The sequence below is a fragment of the Phaseolus vulgaris genome, chromosome 8, assembly GCF_000499845.2.
Source record: "Phaseolus vulgaris cultivar G19833 chromosome 8, P. vulgaris v2.0, whole genome shotgun sequence".
Taxonomy (NCBI): domain Eukaryota; kingdom Viridiplantae; phylum Streptophyta; class Magnoliopsida; order Fabales; family Fabaceae; genus Phaseolus; species Phaseolus vulgaris.
This window is the reverse complement of record NC_023752.2, coordinates 62,284,058-62,307,119: the sequence shown is the minus strand read 5'-3', so window position 1 is coordinate 62,307,119 and position 23,062 is coordinate 62,284,058. Positions and strand designations below refer to the sequence as shown.

At 27.8% G+C, this 23,062-nt stretch overlaps 3 protein-coding genes across 4 annotated transcripts; 1 reads left to right on the top strand and 2 right to left on the bottom strand.

Annotated features, from left to right (window-relative positions):
• Positions 1-5,568: 5,568 nt before the first annotated feature.
• On the top strand, positions 5,569-6,178 carry LOC137824417 (uncharacterized). The gene has a single exon (XM_068630058.1). It carries the CDS (start codon positions 5,780-5,782, stop codon positions 5,975-5,977), a length of 198 nt encoding a protein of 65 aa, XP_068486159.1. The 5' UTR covers positions 5,569-5,779; the 3' UTR covers positions 5,978-6,178.
• A 5,258-nt stretch (positions 6,179-11,436) lies between these two features.
• Positions 11,437-12,642, bottom strand: LOC137824416 (heavy metal-associated isoprenylated plant protein 47-like). The gene is made up of 3 exons (XM_068630057.1): positions 12,510-12,642; positions 11,893-11,971; positions 11,437-11,795 (listed from the first exon to the last, which is right to left on the bottom strand). The coding sequence occupies exons 1-3, from the start codon at positions 12,513-12,515 to the stop codon at positions 11,542-11,544; spliced, it is 339 nt and encodes a 112-aa protein (XP_068486158.1). The 5' UTR covers positions 12,516-12,642; the 3' UTR covers positions 11,437-11,541.
• A 6,643-nt stretch (positions 12,643-19,285) lies between these two features.
• On the bottom strand, positions 19,286-20,427 carry LOC137824415 (heavy metal-associated isoprenylated plant protein 47-like). 2 transcript variants are annotated; one of them, XM_068630056.1, is made up of 3 exons: positions 20,319-20,427; positions 19,729-19,804; positions 19,286-19,652 (listed from the first exon to the last, which is right to left on the bottom strand). In XM_068630056.1, the coding sequence occupies exons 1-3, from the start codon at positions 20,322-20,324 to the stop codon at positions 19,342-19,344; spliced, it is 393 nt and encodes a 130-aa protein (XP_068486157.1). In that variant the 5' UTR covers positions 20,325-20,427; the 3' UTR covers positions 19,286-19,341. The 2 variants fall into 2 exon arrangements, with proteins under 2 accessions (XP_068486157.1, XP_068486156.1); XM_068630055.1 differs by having other exon boundaries at positions 19,729-19,807; positions 20,319-20,413.
• Between the last annotated feature and the right edge of the window lie 2,635 nt (positions 20,428-23,062).

The following is a 23,062-nucleotide window of genomic DNA, read 5'->3' as shown; positions in this document are numbered from 1 at the left end:
ATTTAAATTTTGAAAATTAATTTTTTTTAAATTATCTTAAAACCACCTTAAAATTGTTACAAATTTAATAAATATTTTTAAATTAGATATTTTATGAATCTATCAGTGTTGTGTAGTGTTTGATATCATAAAAAGGGCGAATCACATATATCTTGAGAAAAATCTAGACGTTGTAATACGCGAGTGGTGAAGATGACCTACGTGGCGTATCGAAGATGGGGCCCGCCCGTGTGACAGAAAAGGGGTGAAAGACGATGAATGATCCAGTAGGGCGAAGGTGCACGTGACGCTATGGTGTGGCATGGGTTTGTGTGATATTTGTTGATGCAATTTGACATGAGGCTCTGATATGCATGCATTTCATTTCAACACTTTAATTCAATTCAATGTCTTTTGCAAGTTCTGTATGGAGGGATTGAACAATTGGTGTCGATGTGTTTTTTACGAAAAACGAGGACTGTGACGTCATTAAAAAAAACGTGGCATTGACGTGTCCGCTAGGATTGCAACTCTTTCACACCTCAGATCCTACTTGGCATTTCGTATTTAAACTCACCTACGTAAACAAAAATAATAATTGTTTTATATTTATATAGTCATCGACCCGAGTCCGATATAGTGTATATAAACAGTTTCGTCCACCCATATTCATAGTTAAAAACATTAATACCGTATCAATATAAATTAAGGATTTTAAATATCAGATAATATTTATTACTAAATTAAGTTAAGGAGAAAAATATTATGTTATATAAGAAAAAGAAAACAATTTACGAGAGTATTTTCAACTCATATTTTATACTATACTAACTATATACACTAATTTATACTCTTACTAACTTGAGCGTCTTCTTCTGCATGATAGAGCCTACTCATTTCTTTTGAACTAGTTCATGAAGTTTGCAAGGATACTATCAGTGACCATCTCAGAGTTTAACCGACTTCAACTGAATGTTTTAGGTTTGAGATCGTTAATATTCTTGTCCAAAACAAAACTCAATTACGTAAATGAGAAAAATAAAAATTATTTCTATATTTATTTATATGATAGAAAGAATTGTTAAGTAGAAAAGTAAATCTTAAAAATCCGAATTGGGCTTTTACTCGTTTTGTTGTTGACCATGACAAGTTTTTGTTTGGGTTCCTCGGCATAAGTGGGCCTAATACTTTTGAACATAATCCAGTTTGGTGACTGGCTATAATCAATAGATTTTATCTAAAATCCTTAAATCGTCGTCTTTTAATGAAATATCTCGGATTCACGATAATGTTGGGATATGAGATCCATTTAAAAATAAAATATAATAAAAATTCAAAAATTTTAAAAAACTGGAGGATGTGCTTGGTAATTGCTAAATTAAAATTATTCAAATAATTTAATACATTTTTTTTCTATAAATAGTTTAAATAGAAATGAGAACTCCATAGGTTTAAGTGAAAAAAATGAAAGACCAGAGTCACGAAAAAAATATATTAATTAAAATTCTCATATAACCAAAATTAGAGTGAATGATTGAGTTTATCATTCACGCAAGAGACTACTTAAACTTGATTGTGAGTGATATGAAATCAAACCTAAATCAATTTAAGACGATGTGATGTTGATTAGAAATAACATTAAATTATTGTATAAATATAATTTATGAGATTAAGTTAAAATTAAATTCAGTATTAACTATTATAGAACTGTCCTTAATTTTTATGATCGATATTTTTTATGTGAATATTTATTTATTTTTTATGTGTCCATCATTTAGTTTTTAAAAATAATTCTCGGATTTTTTTAAATTTTTTATAATTATTATCATGAAATTAAAAATATTATTTTTTTAAGCTTTTGACATCATTGGATTGATTTAAGATACATTGTTGTTAGTATAAAGATAGATAATCCATTTTTATTAAATAAATTAAATTTAAAAAAAGCCAATTGATGAAATGTAGTCTTATATTTACTTGTACATTTTAGTAAAATCCCTGGATGAAATCATGAAAAGTGATTGAGTGAATCTTCACTCTTTTTCATACTTAGTTCTTAATATCTTCAAAAAAAAAAAAGGAATTTCTGCACTGGTATTTATATTATAAGGTAGTTTTAAGATAGTGATTTTCTTATAATATAACTATAGTTTTGTCGTTATCAAATGGAGTTAAATTAGTTTTCAAACCAAAATGAATCATTTTTTTTATAGATTATTTTGCCATTTATAAATGTAGTGTGTTTGTCAGATTAGTCACAATCAATGTTTTTACATACTTTGACATAACATACTACAATACGTTATTATTTTAATTAATGAATGGTCATTAACTTGAGTATATAGTACATTTGTTAGTGTATATTTAGTTTACTGGCTAAGTCGAGTGGTCAAAAGTTCGAGACACTATAATATAATAAAAGCTAAAATAACATAAATAAATAATAAAATAGAAAAATAATCTATGAAATTTAATAAATAGATCTAAAATATTTAAATTATATTTAATAATTATAATATGTGAAAAGTAAAAGTTTAATCAAGTCAAAACTGCTATACACAATGATTTGTTCAACAGGTAAGTAGAATGTTTTATCTGATAATTAAACAAATTGATTATGACTTTATCATCGAAGCACCTTACAATTAATTTTTATTTTTTTAATAAAATCAATTATATTCTTTATAAACTTTCTATCATCTCCATTACCTTTTAACTCACTTTTCCTACATTCAAATAACTTCAATTTCTACTATTTTTTCTCTCGTTTTTTTCTCACTCCACCCTTATCTACAGAAACCCTTAAAATTATGAAAAGTGAAAGATATAAAAATAGAGAAATATAACATCTTTTAACCAGTCATGTTGAATGAGTTATGATATTGTACCAAATTTAAGGTGCACTTTACCATTTGGTTTGTTTATTTTAGGAATACCTATTTGGTGAGTACATGGTCTTTTTGGTTATGTTCAACTTCATCCACTGAATTACATAGGTTGATTTGTGATTTACCACGCACTATTGTTTCTGCATAATATACTAAATATATTCTTCTTCTAAGTTTCTAACCATAATTTATTTGCAAACACAACAACACCACTTCTTAATTCCCTTTTCTTCGTTCAAGTAGTTAAAAACTCGCAATGTTTAACAAAAATATTCATCGTCACAAATCCATAATGCATGACCACACAGAGCACTTTCCAATTCCACACTAAAATAACAACATTGAACAATCTTGAATTCAAATACCAATTTCAGCGCTCGGAAGCTTCACTTTTATACTATTCCTCCTCAATGAGTCCAAGTTCAAGCTCCACTCATAAAAAAAAATAACAATTCCAAATTTTATATCATTTTTCTAAAATTATGTCCCAATCTTTAAGATTCGAATATATCTTTTAAATGATGTGTTCATATCGAGTATGGACACTCATAGGACACATATTGATAAAATATCTAATTTAAAAAATATGTTAGATTTACGACAATTCTAACACAGTTTTAACACAATTTTAAAAAGAAAAAATACATTAATTATTTAAAAACTCAAATTCATAATGTAAATTTTTGTTATGATTACAAAAATAAGGAACAAATTATTTTAAACTAGCTATGAGAAACATCTTTCTACTAAAAAATACATTTATGTATATAGAATAATATTTTATCTACTATATTTTAAAAATTATACCTATTTTTTTTATTTGTATCCATGTTATACTATGTCTCTTGTTAAATAAATCTCAATACTTTTTCATTTTTCCCGTCCCACGTGCTTCTCATTTTCCTCAACGCATGTGAAAAATAATAATTCTTACTATAAAAAAATAGAAAAAAAACGAGGTGCGGGTGGCTTCTAGAAGCTTTTGCAAAACCCGGGTGTTTTTGTGCAGCAACACAATACCAGGTGCCGCTTAAATGACCGATATACCCTTCTGATTCGACACCTTTGACCGTCATATAAAACTATCTCAGCTCTCATCATCGCAATGCATACAAAGCCAAATTAGACCAACAAAAAACACACATTCTTATTTCCCATTATACCCCTCTTCGCAAAATATCCCAATGCCACTAACCCTAAATCTCACGCAGCTCACCGGTGCCGCCACGACCATCCGATCTCCGCCCAGTGTCACCACCATCCGGGCATTCACGGCGACGATCGATTCCCGGAGGCCGGCGAGCTTCTATGAAGTTCTGCGCATCAAGCAGAACGCGTCGTCGGTGGAGATAAAATCGGCGTACCGGAACCTGGCCAAGGTGTACCACCCTGATTCGTCGCTCCGGCGATCGGAATCGGACGAACGCGACTTCATCCAGATCCACGACGCGTACGAGACGCTGTCGGATCCGTCGGCGAGAGCGGTCTACGATCTGTCGTTGATGGCGGTGCGCGGCGGTAACGGCTCCTTCTCTTCTTTGGTTGCTCCGAATGGATCTTCCGGGTTGTACTACCAGACCCGCAAGTGGGAAACGGATCAGTGCTGGTAGAAAAGATCATTTCTTTTTTACCCCTCATATTAACAAATTTGTGGGTTCATCAGAACAAAGGAAAAATTAACAGAAAAAAATGTACAAAGGAAAAATTAACAGAAAAAAATGTACAAAGGAAAAAAAAATCTGTAAATTATTTTTTAGCCGCTTTTTGTCTACTTTTTTGCTTCTGATGGAACACCATCAGAGTTTTATGTGGTTAGGGATTTAGTGTCTAATGCAATTTTTTCAGAGATATTAAATTTTGCATTAATTATAAAATGCTAATTTAATTTATTTATTTAATGTAATAATTGGTAAATATATTAGTATTTCACTAGTGAGATTTTTTTATATATATTTATGTTAGAGTAATAATTTAGCTTCGGAAATTGTTTTCTAGGCTTCCATAAAAAAAAATTTACACTTCCCATTATAATATATCAATGAAAATGGCTCTTTTCAATTTATATATAGTTTGGAAGATATTTTTCTTAAAAGTTTCAAAATTATACATTACAAAAAGATTTTGATTATTACATATTAAAATCTTCCATCGCCTACATAGTCAGAATACCCAATCTGAAGGGTAATTATGAAATTTTGAAATTTAGGGAGTGCGTTAAGAAGAGATGGGGGTGCAGGAAGAAATAGAGGGTTAGAAGAGTGGTATCTTTCAGGACTCAACCACTACACCACTCCTTTTACGCATCACCTTCCACACTCCCCCACAACAAAACGTTCACGCATTCAATCAAAAAATCGTTTTTTTTTCATTTAAATTAAAACTTCCACATATCATTTATTATAATTTATACCCTTTTCAATATTAATTAAACTTAAATTTTATCAAATACAACGATAATTTTACACTCTAAATGAAGCTATTAAATAAACTTAATTTGGTGGGGTTTTTTTTAAACAGGTTAAATAAATGTGTTTCGAGTATATAAAAATATCTGGTTGATTAATAGCATTTTCCTAATGATGGGTTTTACTGCTAAGATGTGTTGTATCGAAAAAGTTGAGAAAAGAAAATTATCTTTTGTTTCTTTTTTTAAAAGGAATCTTGTTGTTAAAATGGATTAGATAACTTTTCTTATAAGCGAACAAAGCTTCAAAACCTCTTCAAACCGTGACAGCGACACACCAAACGTTGCCTTCTTTTTTCTTCTTCTTCTTCCTCTTTACCTATTCCTTTTAAATTCCCCATTTTCTTCACAATTCTCCCCTACCGAATCTGCATCCGAATTTCCCAGATCCCAAACACCCAGAAGAAAAGACTGAAACTTTGGTTTGTTTGTGGATCAGTGGTGAAAGATGTGTTGTGGGGGTAGAGTGTGCATGCTTTGCGTCTGCTTGATTGTGGTGGTCATCGCCATCGGCATGCTCTTTGGGTTCGGAGTGTTCAAGCATGGATTCCACAAGATCAAGGACACTGTCAGTTACTGCGATTCTTGCGGCGGCGCCGCCGGAGGAAGGCCCTTCATCGGTTATGCACCGCCGCCATTGTTCTAGTTCACCCTTCTCTCCTTCTGTTTTAATGTTCTGTGGATTTGTTTGTTTTTTCATAATTTAGTGTTCGTTAGGGTTCATATTTGTAACTACCTCCTCATCGAGATTCAATAATCATCTGTATTGGTTACAATGCTGTTACTATTTTTTTTAATTACCTTGTTCTGTTAACCATCTCTATGAATTCATGTTTATTTTATAGCATATTCAGAAAAAATTATCTTGATTTTTTTGAATCGTCTTTCTTTGGAAGTAGTTGATTTGACTCCCAATCTTCTTGAATTTCAAACGTCTCATCGTGCAAACAACAAATTGATGATGGATGAAAGGGGTGAATGACGAAATTTGAACTATAAATGGTTTAAAAGTTTGGTGTTTGTGTGAATGTAGGATTAAACTAGCATGTCTGCGATTGAATCCGAATGTATAAGAATTGCGTCACTGTTATTAGCAGATTTTGAAAATTAATGGGGAAAAAGGAAATAAGATAATGATGAAAGTGAAATGAAAAAGATGGGTTATCTTTGATTAATCATTTGCAACAACTTATGTATCACACGGATGTTAATCTCTAAAATGTATTTTTTTAAGATAGTGTTAAAATTGGGTTATGATTGTTACATCGATATGGATATGTGTCGTAACAGTGTCATATGTTTGATACACACATCAGAAAAGTATGCAAGCTTAATAGTTTTCAACACTCATTCACACTTTTGATAATCAATCATTAGTATAGTTTTTGCCCCAAGAATATGAATATTTTGTGTTTCTTTTGGCATCACTCTTTCTTATCTGTGGAATAAACCAAATGCAGTTAATTCTGATGAACATGGTGGAGAATCTACTTTTCTAAAACTTTCAGATAAGAGTATTTATATATTTGCAATAACCTAGCAATACTGATAAAGCAATAGGTTGCTGAGTAAAAATGAAGAAGAAGAAGAAGATAAAATTGCATGAAAAGTAAAGATAAAAAGGTAAAGGAATTTTGAATATTGAAGTAGATAACGTTTTTATCTGTACTAAAAGGTACTAATTCTCTACTCTTAATTCTTCTATTTGATAATTGATTTTGTTAGCCACCTGAATCCAAAACTCAATTTAGCTGATTGCTTCGGCCTATACTACTCAGCCCAATTCCATTAAGCTCAGAGCCAATAGATGGAGCCAAATTCTTTCTGCACGTTACCAATTGTTACCTGCACCCCCGATCCTTTTGAAATTTCTAAAACTACCCGTCATTCTACAATTTGAAAATTCAGAAATCAAAGAATACATTCTTAAAAATCAAATCTGAACAGTTTATTGTATTTGGAAAATAAAATTTTGGAATAGAATTAAAAATAAGATTCTTATTCTCGAAAAGTAATTTCAGAATGTAAAAAGTAAATTCTGAAAAAGAAAATCTAAAAACTATTTTGGAAAAAGATTTCCAAAATTTATAAAAGTGTTATAGAATTCCAAATTTGAAAATATATTTTAGAAAATAAGTTCTACAAGTATTTTTAATCTATGCCTCTTTTATTTAAGGGTAGTTTTGTCATTGCACATAGAAATCGGGTGCAATTTCAAATCCATCGGGTGTAGGAACTAAATTTTTTAATTTCCGTTACAAAGTAGGCTTCAGAACCCGTGGTTTGAATTTCATAATCTAGTTATCTCCTTCACAACGAACTGTTTTGTACGTGTTGGTGAGGCAATTAAGTTAAATAATAAATATTAATTTTTTTGAAGTGTAGTTGTAGAGGTAATAAATGTGATGTTACAGCTCCTTTTTCATGGCATTGTCATCATTTTATTTATTTTGTAATTTAGTTTACAACGATACAATAATATTCTTTGCCTTCTAAGTTTCCTAAATGAATCAAGTGTTACTTTGTATTCATTGCTACTTCCAAATTTGACTCTCTTCTTCTCTGTTCTTTGCCATGAAAGCTTTAAAGATAACCTTGTTAGGATGTTTCATAAGTAACATCATGTTATGAAACATCATGTCATGAAAATACATTTTATTCTTAAAAAACGTTTAAAAGAATTGAAGAAAAATAGTATATAAATTGTTTTGACCTCAAGTCCTAAACAATTGAACTATATTAACAGTATGAGACAGCTCTATAAAAAATTAAGAACACTTAATATTAGTATTACTATTACCTTAATTGATAACGAAATTTCTATTTAATCAGTAGTGAGAAAAAGTAAAAACGAAGGTAAAACAGATTATTATTTTTGTTTGGTAGCGTGAAAATGAAAGATTTAATAAATGAAAAATGTGAAATTATTTTCTTAATTAACATACCACATACTCTGGCGTTTTTTTACAACATTTTACTGTGACTATTTGAAATCATCACAACTGGAGAATTTACTAAAAGATTAAAGGTTGTTAATATGTGAAAACTGAAAAACTAGATATAATTATTATTTTTCAGTCAAATTATAATTTTATTCAATAATATATGCATAATAAAAAAATCACATTTAAGGATTTTACCGATCATTACATAGACACTTATTCAAAAAACAGAAAAACACTTAAAATACTTTATTTAAATTTTCCTTTTCACTAATCACAAATGATTAATTATATAGTATAAATTAATTAACAATGGATTATTATACTCTTGAGATCACTACAAGAAAAACATGAAATAAAACCAATTTGTAGAGACTAAAATAATTAGTTGCAATAATAACTAAATTAGCGACTATTTTAAAAACTAAAAAAAATTGGTTTTTAAATTAGTTTATATTATTGTTAAATAGTTTCTAAATTAGTATCTAATTAGTAACCAAGCTTTTAACTACCAATTATTTAGTTTCTAAATTTGGTCTCTAAAACATTGGTTGCTAATTAGATATCAATTTAAAAATTATTTAACAATAATAGAAACTAATATAAAAACCATTTTTATTTTAGTTTTTAAAATAGTTTCTAATTTAGTTACTATTGCAACTAATTATTTTGGTATCTAAAAATTGATTTTTTTTTTTTTTTAGTGAATACATTGAAAGTGAGGTTAAGACAAGAATGTTCATGAGGTTGAAAACAAAGATAGAATTTTCTCCATAAATATCATGACATAGTCAGCATATTTTGTTTTCATCTAAGATAATTTTTGTATAAGTATAATATAAATAATATTCAAATATATATTGAAACCGTTGAAATAATATCTTCAGGTTAATTAGGACATATCTGAATTTTTTTTTTATAAAGTTTAGAATTTCATCATCATTTTATTTTTAAAAAATATTATAAAAAATAAAATAATTTTTTTTATTTCAATTCTTAAACGAGTTGAAACTATATTAAACCATTTTGAAATAGAAATTATTAATTAAATTTAATTCATGTACTCAATAATAAAAATAGTAGTAGTAAAGTAATACATAAGAGTAGAACTTTCTATCAAACGAGGTTTGAAAAATACACGGAAAATATCAAACGTGGTTTGAAAAATACACGGAAAATTGAATTTTCCGTTATTGGAAAGTATAAACATTCACATTAAGTCATCACACGAAACCTCACTCTAACGGTCACTTTGAAAGTCTTTGAAAGAAATTGGTATGATTAAAACAAGTTTGTGCTATCAAGACATTTATTCCATTTTTTTTCCTTTATTTGTGAATTATTAAGAAATGTACGTAATTTTATCATTATGTTTTTATTTCTTATTTTGTGTAACCTATATAATGATTATGTAGAATATTTTTAAACTTTGTAACAAAATATAAAACATTCATATTTTTATAATAATCTTGGATGATTAAGTGTGTAACAAAATTATTAGTATTATTATATACAACTCATATTAAATTAGTTTTAAATGGTTAGATTAAAATTGTTACTGTAAGTATAAGTATAACAAATAGATTAAATTTTTCACATAGTATTATATAATGATTTTTTTAATTTGAATTACATCACATATTAAAAAATAACTCTAGCAGATGATTGTGGTTAGTTGAGGTGTGCTGAGATGTCAAGTTGCATAGTGATATCTAAAATGAAAACTTTTATAAAAAAAAAACTCAACAAATCTTTAAAATAACACACTCTATAAAATTCAAAAAGTAAAATGAAATAAATAATAAAAAATAAAATTAAAATTAAAATTAAAAGCTAATTTAAATATTTTAGAACTTATAAAGCATAAACTCTTAAAATAAATTATTATAATTTAGTTAATGACTATTATTTATTGATCTAGAAGCTATTTTATTTTATTTCATTTCTTTGTTGCCCCTTTCGATGGTTCCAAACAGACCATAATTGACCCAAAACAAGAATAATAATCAATTATAATATCCAATAAAAAAATCGTTTTAAGTTTTTCTTTCTTAATTCTATTGGTGATTGACTCTTTAGTTTTATAGTCAATGGTTAATACAAAACATGGACAGTGATTGTAGAAATTATATAAACTTTTACGAAAATCCACACATCACGATTTCTATTTTTTTTTTAAGGAATTAACATTGTTATTGTACCATTTTTTTTTAATTTAATTCATGATTATACGTAAGCTTAATACAATTTTAAAATGTAAGCTTAAATTCCTAAAATAAAGTCAGCTTATAAATGTTTTTTTATTATCAAATATTCAATTAAAAACATTAACATGATTTAAATTTGATGTGAAAAATATTTGTTTTTTTTTTTTTTTAATTTTGATAAAACACATGCTAGAGGTCTCATCACATCATGAAAAATAACATAAAAAAAGTATGGATTAATTAATTTAACCTTTTCCAAAATGAAGTTCATGCATTTAATTTAGTTAAGGTTTTTTGCTTCCGTACATCTTTTTCTCTTATTTTCCTTTTTTAATGATATGTGAACCATAGAGGTGGTAGATAGGGTTAAAGCTCATTAATTAAAGGAAAGCGAAATGTTACCCAATTAAAAAAATATATATCTACCCAATTTAAAATCTAAATAACTATAACTAAAACCTTTAATAATTAATTAGATATTAATTTATAAATTATTTATTAATAATAAAAATTAATTTAGATATTAATACACTACAAAATAAAAATCATGAAATAGAAAACAAATTTAGAGACAAAAAATAGTTAATTGATACAGTGACTAAATTAGAGACCATTATAGAAACTAAAAAAAAATAATTTCTAAATTAGTTTTTATTTTTGTTAAATAGTTTCTAAATTGGTATCTAATTAGCTACCAAGGTTTTAACTACTAATTATATAGTTTCTAAATTTAGTAGCAAAAACCTAACTAATTGGATACCAATTTAGAAACCATTTAACAATAATAGAAACTATATTAGAAATAAAAAATATTTTTATTCTCTAAAATGTCTCTAATTTAGTCACTATAATAACTAATTATTTTTGTCTTTAAAATTAGTTTCTATATTTTATCATTTTCTTTGTACCGGTAATAATGTTTTTAATATTTAATTGAACTAACAGAATTAACCATAACAAATAGAAATGGAAGTGCTTTTATTACTAAGAGGATAAAAAGAGATACAAGAAAAAGATGAAATAGATTTAGGGTTTGGAAATTTGATGAAACAGATTTAGGGTTACATGACAATGCAGGCACTATGGTCATACCCATCATGTACATATGAAATGGGTGGAGGACATGGTGGATATAGATACCAAGGTGGTAGTTTTTCCTCTTCCTTTTTCTTTTCTTTCACTTCTTCAACACTTTCGATTATGGCATGCCGGAATTTTTTCCTCAACGCCCTACACAGACAAACTGAATCCACCCTTTCTCCGATCACAGCCACTTTATCTTTGTGTTCTCCTTCTAAAGCCACTGAACTCACACCTGCATGTGCATCCATGCATCATGCATGCAATATTCTTAGAAAATTTATATAACACAAACAAGGTTTACTTCTTTTAATACAACAAAACAAATCTACCGTTTGCATCTGCTGCTATTTTTAAGGCCTTGCTTCTGCATTTGTCGCAGTCCAATGACACCCTTATAACTATCTTTTGCTGCTCCAATCACAATTAATCAAACTCAAACAATATAGTGATAAATAATAAGGTTGAATAATTTTTTGTCTACGTACTATAACACGAAATTAACATAAAATTGATTTTTGTCTCTGATCAAACTTAGATCATCAAGATATTTATAGTATAAAACTGATGATTGGAATGGATCCATATATGTATGTGAAATGATTGTTAGTTTGATTTTTGCCTTCGGTCAAACTTCATATCATCAAGATACTTTTAGTATAAAAATGATGATAAATATTATGTGAAATGATTGTTAGTTTTTTTAAAAAAAAAATTCCGATTGTATATTGATGTCCATTGTAACTACTTTCAATGGATTAATGATGAAGTGGAGTCTGAAATTGAACTAATTTCACATGTAGAAAGATTCATTTTAATCATTTTCATATTATAAACATCTGAATGATCTAAAGTTTGAATCAAAGACGAAAACCAATTTAATGTCATAATATATATAACCCTAAATAATAATAATAATATGCAATGCATTATTCAAGCAAAATCTTACCTTCATGCCGGATATGATTGAAATTCCAGGGTTTGAGGAAAGAAGAAACTATTGCAACTTGGTTTGTGTGGTTTATTTGCTCTTGGTATTGTGTGTTTATATACAAGTTTGGGTCTCCCTATTACACTCTTTGTGTTTATTAGTTGACTTATGGTAAACTGAAGATTATAGAACATTGACAAAGTATGTATGAACAATAAGAAGGAGTATTAATTGTATGTGTAAAAGTCTTGACTCAGGATTAATCCTAAGACACATATCAATGGTCTTTCTAGAAATCACAAATCTCTGGTCTCTCTTTCTTAGTCTTTGGTCGTGCCCTTTTAGTTTTTGAGAGCTATTGTGGTCCATGCATATGTTATCACAAGGATAATATACTCACAATACAATCAGAGAAACTACAAAAGAAAATAATGAATGCAATGAAAAATGTTGTATATAGTTCAACAGTTTTTTTTATGTAAATATATAATTGAAGAGTTAAATTGTTATATTATGAAATAAACAAAACAATAAAAAAAATCACCATTAGTGTGATTTTAATATCTTTACCTTTGTTAATAGAAGTGTGTTAATCTATGTGAAGGAAAAGTAATCTCAAAATTAGGGTAAGGAAATATTGTGTGTATAATACCTCTGAGTATACTCCAAGTTTCTTGCTGAAATTTCACTTCTGACTTTCTGCACCCTCCTTTTTTCAACCTGCACCCCCTTAATTTACAAAATGACTGTTTTATCTTTTGAAGTGACTTTCGGATTACCCATTTCATCAATTTTTCAAAAAAAAAAATGCTTTCTTAAATTTATGAAATGCATTCCAGAACGCATTTTTTCAGAATAAGATAAAAAATTTAGAATAAAATTTCTGAAACAAGCTTTCATAACTTGTGGAATGTGTTTTTTGAAATAATATTTTTGGAACAAACTTTCAGAAACATATTTCATATGTTAAAGAAAGAGTTTTTCAAAATAAGATTTTTTTTCTCAATTTCTAATTGTTACGTTTTTCTTCTGCAGCGTAGTGGGGTATGGTGAGTGAGAAGAAACAGAACACAATTTGGTTATTTCACCCAATTATGGGGTTGTAGGTTGAAAAGTCGTGGTGCTGGGAGTAAAAGCCTACATTCAATTTTCCACTGATTATTCGAAGACCCAAACGTTTTACTAATTAGAATGGCCACCACAGAGCTATAACATTTAATGGAAAAAAAAAATAACGTTAAGGAGATTTTGATTTTCTTTTTGTTTTCAACATTTTTAACTAATAGAATATTTTTTCCTTCACTTTTGTTTCCCTGATCTTGATTTGTGTTGATAATTCTTAGTCATGCTCATATACATAAAAGATTTTCGAATTATGTAATCCATAAGCAAATCACGCATTTGAAAAAAAAAATTATGAATTACATAACCCGAAAGCTAAAATCATATCTAGAAAAAATTTATGGATTATGTAATTCGAAAGCTAGACACGCATATGAAAAAAATGCTTCTGGATTACATAATCCAAAAACTAATCTCATGTATAAAAAAGACTTCTGGATTATGTAATTCGAAAGCTAATAAAAAAAGGTTTACAGATTACATAATTCAGAAGCTAATTACGAATCTAGAAAAAGACTTCTGAATTATATAATCCAAAATATTAAAAAATGATATTTTTGAAATACAAAAAAATTATGGAGGTGGCACAAGAACATATGGAGGTGCAGGAAGAAGTAGTCCCACCTGAATCAAAAACTCAATTTATCTGATTGCTCCGGCCCATACTACTAAGCCCAATTCTTCCTGCACGTTACCAATCGTGAATTGTTACCTGCACCTCATCCCTTTTGAAATTTCTAGAATCACCCTTCATTCCAGAATTAAAATTTAGAAATAAAAAAATACATTTTTGAAAATCAAATTTGGAATAGATGATTGTATTCCGAAAATAAAATTTTGAAAATCTCAAAAGGAAAATCTCGAAACTATTTTAGAAAAAATTTCTAAAATTCACACAAATAGTCTAGAAATCCAAATCGAAAAACATGTTTTGGAATTAATCTGTACTCCTTTTATTTAAGGTTAATTTTGTCATTGCACTTAGAAATTGGGTGCAATTTCAAATTCATGGGTGTAGGAACTAATTGTCATCGATGGATTTTTAATTTCAGTTACAAAGTAGGCTTCAGAGCCCTGGTTTGAATTTCAAAATGAATGCTTCTTCCTGCACCTCCATTCCTTCTTGTGCCACTCCCATATGTTTTTTATATTTCAAAAATACCATTTTTTAATATTCTGGATTACATAATCTGGAAGTCTTTTTCTAGATCCAGAATTAGCTTCTGGATTATGTAATCCAGAAGCCTTTTGTGATTAGTTTCTGGATTACACAATCTGAAAGTCCTTTCTATATATAAGATTAGTTATTGGATTATGTAATTCGGAAGTCTTTTTTTCATATATGTGATTAGCTTCCGGATTACATAATCTGGAAGTCTTTTCTAAATATGGTATTGACTTCCGGATTATGTAATCCAAAATATATCTGGATTACATATCGATGCAAAAAACACTTCCGAATCCAAAAACAGCTTCCAGATTATATATGGAGATGACACAAAAAATGAGAAAACGATATTTTTACATTTAGTATGGATGGTAGAAGAAGGTATGGGGATGTAGGAAGAAAGAATCTTTCAAAATTAGTTGCTAACAATAGTCTCATAAATACGATTCTTCATAAACTTTAAAATAAGTTGGCATTTATCATTAATTTTATTGGTAATGTTTATGTACTTCATACATTTTTTTTTAAATTTTAATAATATATTTTAATTGAAGCATAAACTAAAATTAACAATCTATACCATTCTCCTTCACAAATAACTGTTTTCTACGTATTGGTCAGCCAACTAAGTTTATAATAAGTATTAGAAACAATGTTGCTAAACTAAAAAAATAGAAAGACGATTAGAAATAAGGTAAAATATGGTAACTCGACTCATTAGTGATATATGAAAAATAATGTGATATATGACAAATAATATTTAATATATAAAACAATTAAAATATATTATAATTAATAAAATTGATGCTTAAAATAATTAATAAACTAATAAATACTTAATATAAATAAGTCTTTCTCATTATGTATTTATAAATAAAGAGTGGTGTCTTTATAAAATAGGGCAAGAGGAGTAGAAGAAAGAGAAAATAAATAAAACAAAACAAGTTTAAGCATAAAGAGGTCCCATGGCGAAAACACAAGTTTGATATTAGGGTTTTTTTAGAGTTCCTAATAAGTGCGATTGTACAATATTTTTGGACTTCATTCTTGAATATCGTTTTCAAGTATTTCTTTTTTAAATGGATTGAGTCACGGATATGAGATAACTAACGTCAACTCGTTAAATCACTTAATACGTTGAGATAGCAATCCATCATATTACAATCTAGATCGCGATTTTAACAACATTGATTAGAAATATAAACAACATTGATTAGAAATATAGGATAAACTTTTGACCAGTCTCATTAATTTTTTTGAACTCTAGTAGTAGAGGAATTAAATGTGATGTTACAACATTCCTTTAAGCTTGGAAATTAAGAATAAAGGGTTGTGTAGTACCTGTTAAGACCTTGCCAACTCTTTCCTTTTCATGGTTTTCATCATCATTCCTTTTATTTTGTCTGTTAGTTTACAATCATCTCTTAATTCTTTAATTTTTTGCTGAAAAAAAAATGTTTACAATCATAAATGAATCAAGTGGTACTTTGTATTCATTGCTAGGTACAAATTTGACTTCTTTGCCATGAATGCTTTATAGATATTAGTATTTATTTACTCTGACATGGATTTAGTGTAATTTCACATAGAATAATCCACACAACACTATTTCCCCTATTTCAGTTAAATCTACATAAATATTTACATTAAAATCAGAACAAAATCACATTCACACAAAGCAAATTCTGGACACATTCATACTGTTCATATTAGAGATTTCATGTCGACTAGAGATTATGACATTTTATAATATATATGTGAGTGCAAATCTCGTTTTATAATTCAGTTTCAGAAGGTTGAATTAGAGTTAAAGTTCACTTCTTAATATGATATCAAGTCATTCCGAATCTATCATAACGAGTATTTGTTAAATTTATCATGTCACTTTTGTTATTTGACCGTTATCGAACCACTCATAATATATATATATATATATATATATATATATATATATATGAGATGTGTTAAAGATTATAACTCGAATTTTTTAGGTTAAGTTTAACTTAAATCCTTGTTGAAAAATGCAATCTCTTCGAACATTAAGAGCTTAATGAAAGACTTCATAAGTCAGATCCCAGTGTGTGGTTTGTATGCAGTGTGGTTTATGCTATCAGGCAATGTTTCATCTCAAACATTTATGTTTTTCCAAATAATGTACTACACTTTAAAACTTTCTCTTTTAAAGTTAATTTTAATAAAATGGTCTTATTTATTAAATAAGCACATTTTGATGACAAAAAATAGAGAGTAATTAATATGAAAACAATTTTGAAAGAAAGAAAACTTCATTAAAAAGAAACACTTAAAATATATTACTATTACTTTGATTGATAAAGAAAATTCTATTTAAACAGTAGTGAGAAAAAGTAAAAACGAAGATAAAATAGATTATTATTTTTGTTTGGTGGCGTGAAATTGAAAGATTAAATAAATGAAAAATGTGAAATTATTTTTTTAATTTCATCACTGAACTTCTAAAACATACCCTCTGGCGTTTTTTACAACATTTTACTGTGATTATTTGAAATCATCACATTTGGAGAATTTTCTAAAAGATTAAAATGGCTGTTAATATATGGAAACGGAAAAACTAGATATAATTATTATTTTTTCAGTCAAATTATAATTTTATTCAATAATATATGTATAATTACATTTAAGGGTTTACCTATCATTACATTGACACTTATTGTAAAACAGAAAAAATAACACTTAAAATACTTTATTTAAGTTTTATTTTTCAGTAATCACAAATGATTAATTATACGAATAAAAGTATAAATTAATTAACAATGAATTATTATACTCTTGAGATATACAGAAAGTGAGGCTAAGATTCCATGATGTAAAAAGAAAGATGGATTTTTCTCCATAAATATCAGGACATAGTCAGCATATTCTTTTCATGTAAGATAATTTTTGTATAAGTATAATAATATAAATAATATTTAAATATATATTAAAATCGTGAAAATAGTGTTATTAAAGTTAATCATCACAAAATATTAAAAACTCAAAATTTTATTACGGTTTTATTCTTAAAAAATATTATAAAAAGTTTAAAAAAATATTGATATTGTTTCCTTAAAAATATCAAATTATACTTGTTCTTACAAATTCGGATCCTACAAAGTGACTCATTTTGTTCAGGTCTTTCGATTTTTTCGGTCTTCAAGTATAACGATCTTTTGTCCGCTCTTCAATCCTCCAAGCTGAATGAGGGATCTGCGAAGACACTCCGACGATCAAGTTAGTCTAAGTACAATATACTGTCAATAAAGGATAAAATTTACCTTTTATGTTAGAATCCCCTATGATATTTATACTTTTCGGATGTATTTTAGCTGTTTATGGACTCAACTATCTCTTAATTATGGTTTATTGTTAAGTATAACTTAATCACAATTGATTGTAAGTTTATGAGATGCGTTCAGATTGGAGAGTCTATTCAATCTTCCCGACTATTTGGTCGTGTTGTCCTTTCGGTCATCATGTAGTACAATACTTAAACGTACCCAAACAAAAATTATTAACTAAATTTAATTCAAGCACTACGGGTAGAAGTTTCCATCAAAGGTGGGTAGAAGTTTCCATCAAAGGTGGTTTGAAAAATAGACGAAAAAAAGAAAACAAAAGTTTGAATTTTCCTTCAGTGCAAAGTATGATGATGCATGAGAATTGATATTGCTTAGGATGTGAAGAAAGTGGAAATTTCTAAAATTGATTTTATGATAAACATTCACTTTGATCCACTCATATTAGTGATGCTAAACATCCCACCACACCTCACTCTAACTCTCACTTTCAAAGAAATTGATAGGACTAAAATAAGTTTGTGTTGTTATTTTTTCCCCTTTATTTGTGAATTATTAAGAAATTTACGTAATTTTATCATTATGTTTTTATTTCTTATTTTGTATAACCTATATAATGATTATGTAGAGTATTTTTAAAGTTTCTTACAAAATATAAAACATTCAGATTTTTCTAATAAACTTGGATGTGTGTGTAAAATCATTAGTATTGTTATATCCAACTCATATTAAATTGGTATTAAATAGTTCCATCTAACATTATTATTGTGACACTACAATAAAATCATGAAATAAAAACTAACTTTAGAGACAATAATAATTAGTTGCAATAGTTGGTAGCAAAAACCTTGGTTGATAATTACATACCAATTTAGAAACCATTTAACATCAATAGAAACTAATCTATAAACCAAAATTGTTTTTAGTCTCTAAAATAGTATCTAATTTAGTCATTATAACAACTAATTTTTTTTTGTCTCTAAAATTGGTTTCTATTTCATGATTTTCTTGTAGTGTGAATATAAGTATAAAAAATAAAAAATAAATAAATATAGTAAATGAGGAATAAGATAGTTCTATTTTTAAATTAGTATTTTATTAACTATCAATTTTTTTCTATTAAATTTAGAATATAAATAATTGGTAATTAAAAAAAAAGAAAAAAAAAAGAAATAAAGAAAGAAAGAAAATGACATAAATTTAAGATTTAGAATTTAGAATTTAAATTACATAATTATGACGATTGTTACATGACAATGCAGACACTATCATGACATTCATGTCCATATAGAATGGGTGGAGGACACGATGGATATGGATGCCATGAATACCATGGATACCATGGTGGTAGCTTTTCCTCTTTTTCTTCTTTTTTTTCTTCTTTCTTTTCCTCTTTCTTTTTCTCTTCTTTCACTTCTTCCACACTCTCGATTATGACATTCTGAAATATTTTCTTCCTCAAGGCCCTAACCAAACAAACTGAATCCAAACTTTCTCCGATCACAACCACTTTATCTTTATGTTCTCCTTCTACAGCCACTGATATCACATCTGCATCTGCATCCATGCCATATTCTTAGGAAATTTATACAACAGAGACAAGGTTTCTTCATAAACAATAACACAAATGTACCGTTTTCATCTGAAATGATTTTGAATGCCTTCTTTCTGCATTTCTCGCACTTCAGTGACACCCTTATAACTATCTTCTGCTACTCCAATCACAATTAATAACATAATACTACTTTTAGGCTTTAATAATAAAACAATAGGGTTAGATATGTTTTTAGTCTATATACCATAACATGAATATGTTTAGAGCATTGAGAGTAATTCTAGTACGAAAATAATTAGAATAAGTTCTTTTGTATGGGAAATGATTGTTAGTTTTTTTTTTTTTGGAAATTTGTTATGGTTGTTCTTATGATGCTTATCAAATTTGAAAAAAAAGTCTGAAGAATTGGTTTGATCATCTTATTTTGAATTCTAGAATGAGAGCTTTTCAATGGGTTGATAAAGTAGAATATTAAATTGAACAACTCCCACGTGTAGAAGGATTCATTCCAATCATTTTTTCATACTACAAACACTTAAATGATCTAAAGTTTGGATCAAAGACAAAATCACTTTCGTGTCATAATATATGGACAAAAAATATATTTAACCCTAAATAATAATAATAAAAATAATAATACATCTTGAATTATCTAAGTGAGATCTCACCTTCATGACCGAAATGATTCAAATTCAAGGGTTTGAGGAAAGAAGAAGCTATGTGTTGAGAGGTTCTTGTTCTTGCTATTGTGTATTTATATGCAAGTTTGGTGTTTGTAGAAATGGCAAATGTCATATCAAATATCGTTCTCTCTTTCTTATCTTTTGTCAATAATTCGTGCCATTTTTCTTTTTGAGAGCTATTGTGGTCCATGTATATGATATCACAAGGTTGATATACTCACAATACAATCCTTCAATGCAAAATAAATATCAGAGAAACTGCAAAATAAAATAATGAATGCAATGAAAAATGTTGTATATAGTTCAACAGTTATTTTTATGTAAATATATAATTGAAGAGTGAAATTGTTAACTATGAAATGAACAAAATTTATGTGGTGAACTAATAAAAAATCACCATTAGTGAGAAATTTTAATATTGTTGGAATTGTGGGTATATAAGATACCCCTGAGTATAATCCAACTGTCTTGCTGAATTTTCACTTCAGACTTTCCGCACCCCCATTTTTCAACCTGCACCCCCATACAAAATGACTGTTTTGTCTTTTAAAGTGACTTTCGAATTAACCTTCCAGATTTTTTTCCAAAATGAAAATTACTGAAATACATCTGAGAATTTATTTTCGTAACAAAATTAGATTTCTGGAATAAGGTTTTCAAAATAAAATTTTTGAAACAAGTTTTCCCGAACTCCATAACTTATAAGAGCTTTTCAAAGACTGTTTCTTTCTGCAGAGGTTACTCTCACACTTCCATAAATTTTTGTACTTTCAAAAATATTACTGGGTAATATTCTGGATTATGTAATCCATAAGTCATTTTCAAAATTTGTAATTAACTTCTGGATTATATAATAATCTTGAAATCTTTTTTCAGATGCATGATTAGTTTCTAAATTGATTAGTTTCTAAATTATATAATTTGAAAGTATTTTCTAATATGAGATTAGCTTTTGGATTATGTAATCCAGAAACAATTTTTCAAATGCGTGTCCGAATTATATAATTCAAAAGTTATTCTCAAATCCAAACTTCTAGATTATATAATCTGAAATACAGAGATGACGCAAAAAGGATAAAAAAGTATTTTCATGTGGTACCATATAACTATAAAATTTAATGAAAAAAATAAATTTAACATTAAGGAGATTTTGATTTTCTTTTTGTTTTCAACATTTTTAACTAATAGAATATTTTTTCCTTCACTTGTGTTTTCCTGGTCTTGATTTGTGTTGATAATTCTTAGTCATGCTATACTGGAATATGAGTGTAATTAGTGCGATGTGAATATCTAATTTCTTTATTTTTTTTAAGCATATACTTTTTTAAAATAAAAAACCTAAAGACATCCTAATTTCAGACATGAAAACATTGAGGCTTCTTCTTCCTGCATTCCTACATTTTTCTTCCTCTATCCTCACAATTTTCTAAATCCCGAAATTGGTCTTAATATTTTATTTGAAAAAGACACCGTGGTTACCGGAAATAGGAATCTGGGAGTGTGCTACGGATTCAGAAATCTGGAACTGAATTTTTTTGTTCGAATGAGGGGGTGTTCCAGAAGCAATTTTTGCATAAATTATTGATTTCCAGATTGCTGAATCCAGAAGTCTAATTCTATTACGGATTCATGGATCCGGAATGCTTTTTTTTTAAATTATGGATTTTTGAATCCAGAATGCATATTTCTGTTACGGATTGGTGGATCCAGAATGCTTTTTTTTTAATGATGTATATTTTGAATTATGGATTGATGGATCCGAAATTTTATCGGAAGTGCCAATCCGAAATTTTTCCGGATTCCATAATCCATAATGCAAAAAATAAATATAGTTCAAGTGCATTTTAGGGTTTTTAAAGAATAATAGGGACAATTTAGTCTTTGCATAACATTGTGGGGGGTGCAGGAAGAAACTGCCAAACATTGAACTTTAGTCCATATAGAACTTATAACAAATGGATTAGGCCTAGTAAAATTAAGTTCACAATTTTTCTACAAGTTTCCTTTCACCACCTACATTTTGTTGATGGCACTATTTTTTTTTTACTTGTTCTTCCAAATTACCACTATTTAAGGTTAAGCTATTTCCAGAAGCTTAATTCTAAAATTCACTAAATTTATCTAAAAAACATTTTAAATCAATTTATAAATTATTTCCAAAAGTTTGATTCTATGATACATCCAATTCTCTTACGAAAATAATATAAAATGTAATTCCATCAAGAGCACCTAAGTAACTTTCAGAATAATGATATCTTTACATTTGAATAAATGTATACAACCAAACATCTACTACTACTATTTCGTCTTTTCTCTTCTCTTTTTCTTTACAAATAAAAAGAAATATTTTTTTTAATGTCTACATTACTTTTCAAAATATGTCATGTGGTTAGTTGAGTGTGAAAATATAATTTTCTTTTTTTTAAACAAAGACCTAAAGATTTTCTTTACAAATTATTAAATAAACAAAAACATATTAAAAAATAAACTTTAAGTCTAATTCAACTTTATAAAATCGGGTTTATAAGATAAGGTTTGCATTCATTTATATACTGTGAATATCTTTATCGATATGGAATCTCAAACATCATGTCACACCGAAACCGTCAACCCGTACATGAAACTAAATATTTATGGACAATGCAATAATGGTCTAATAACGGCTGATCTAATAAGTGCAACAAAGTTATGATAAAATATAAATGATTCTGATATCATATTAAAAAGTA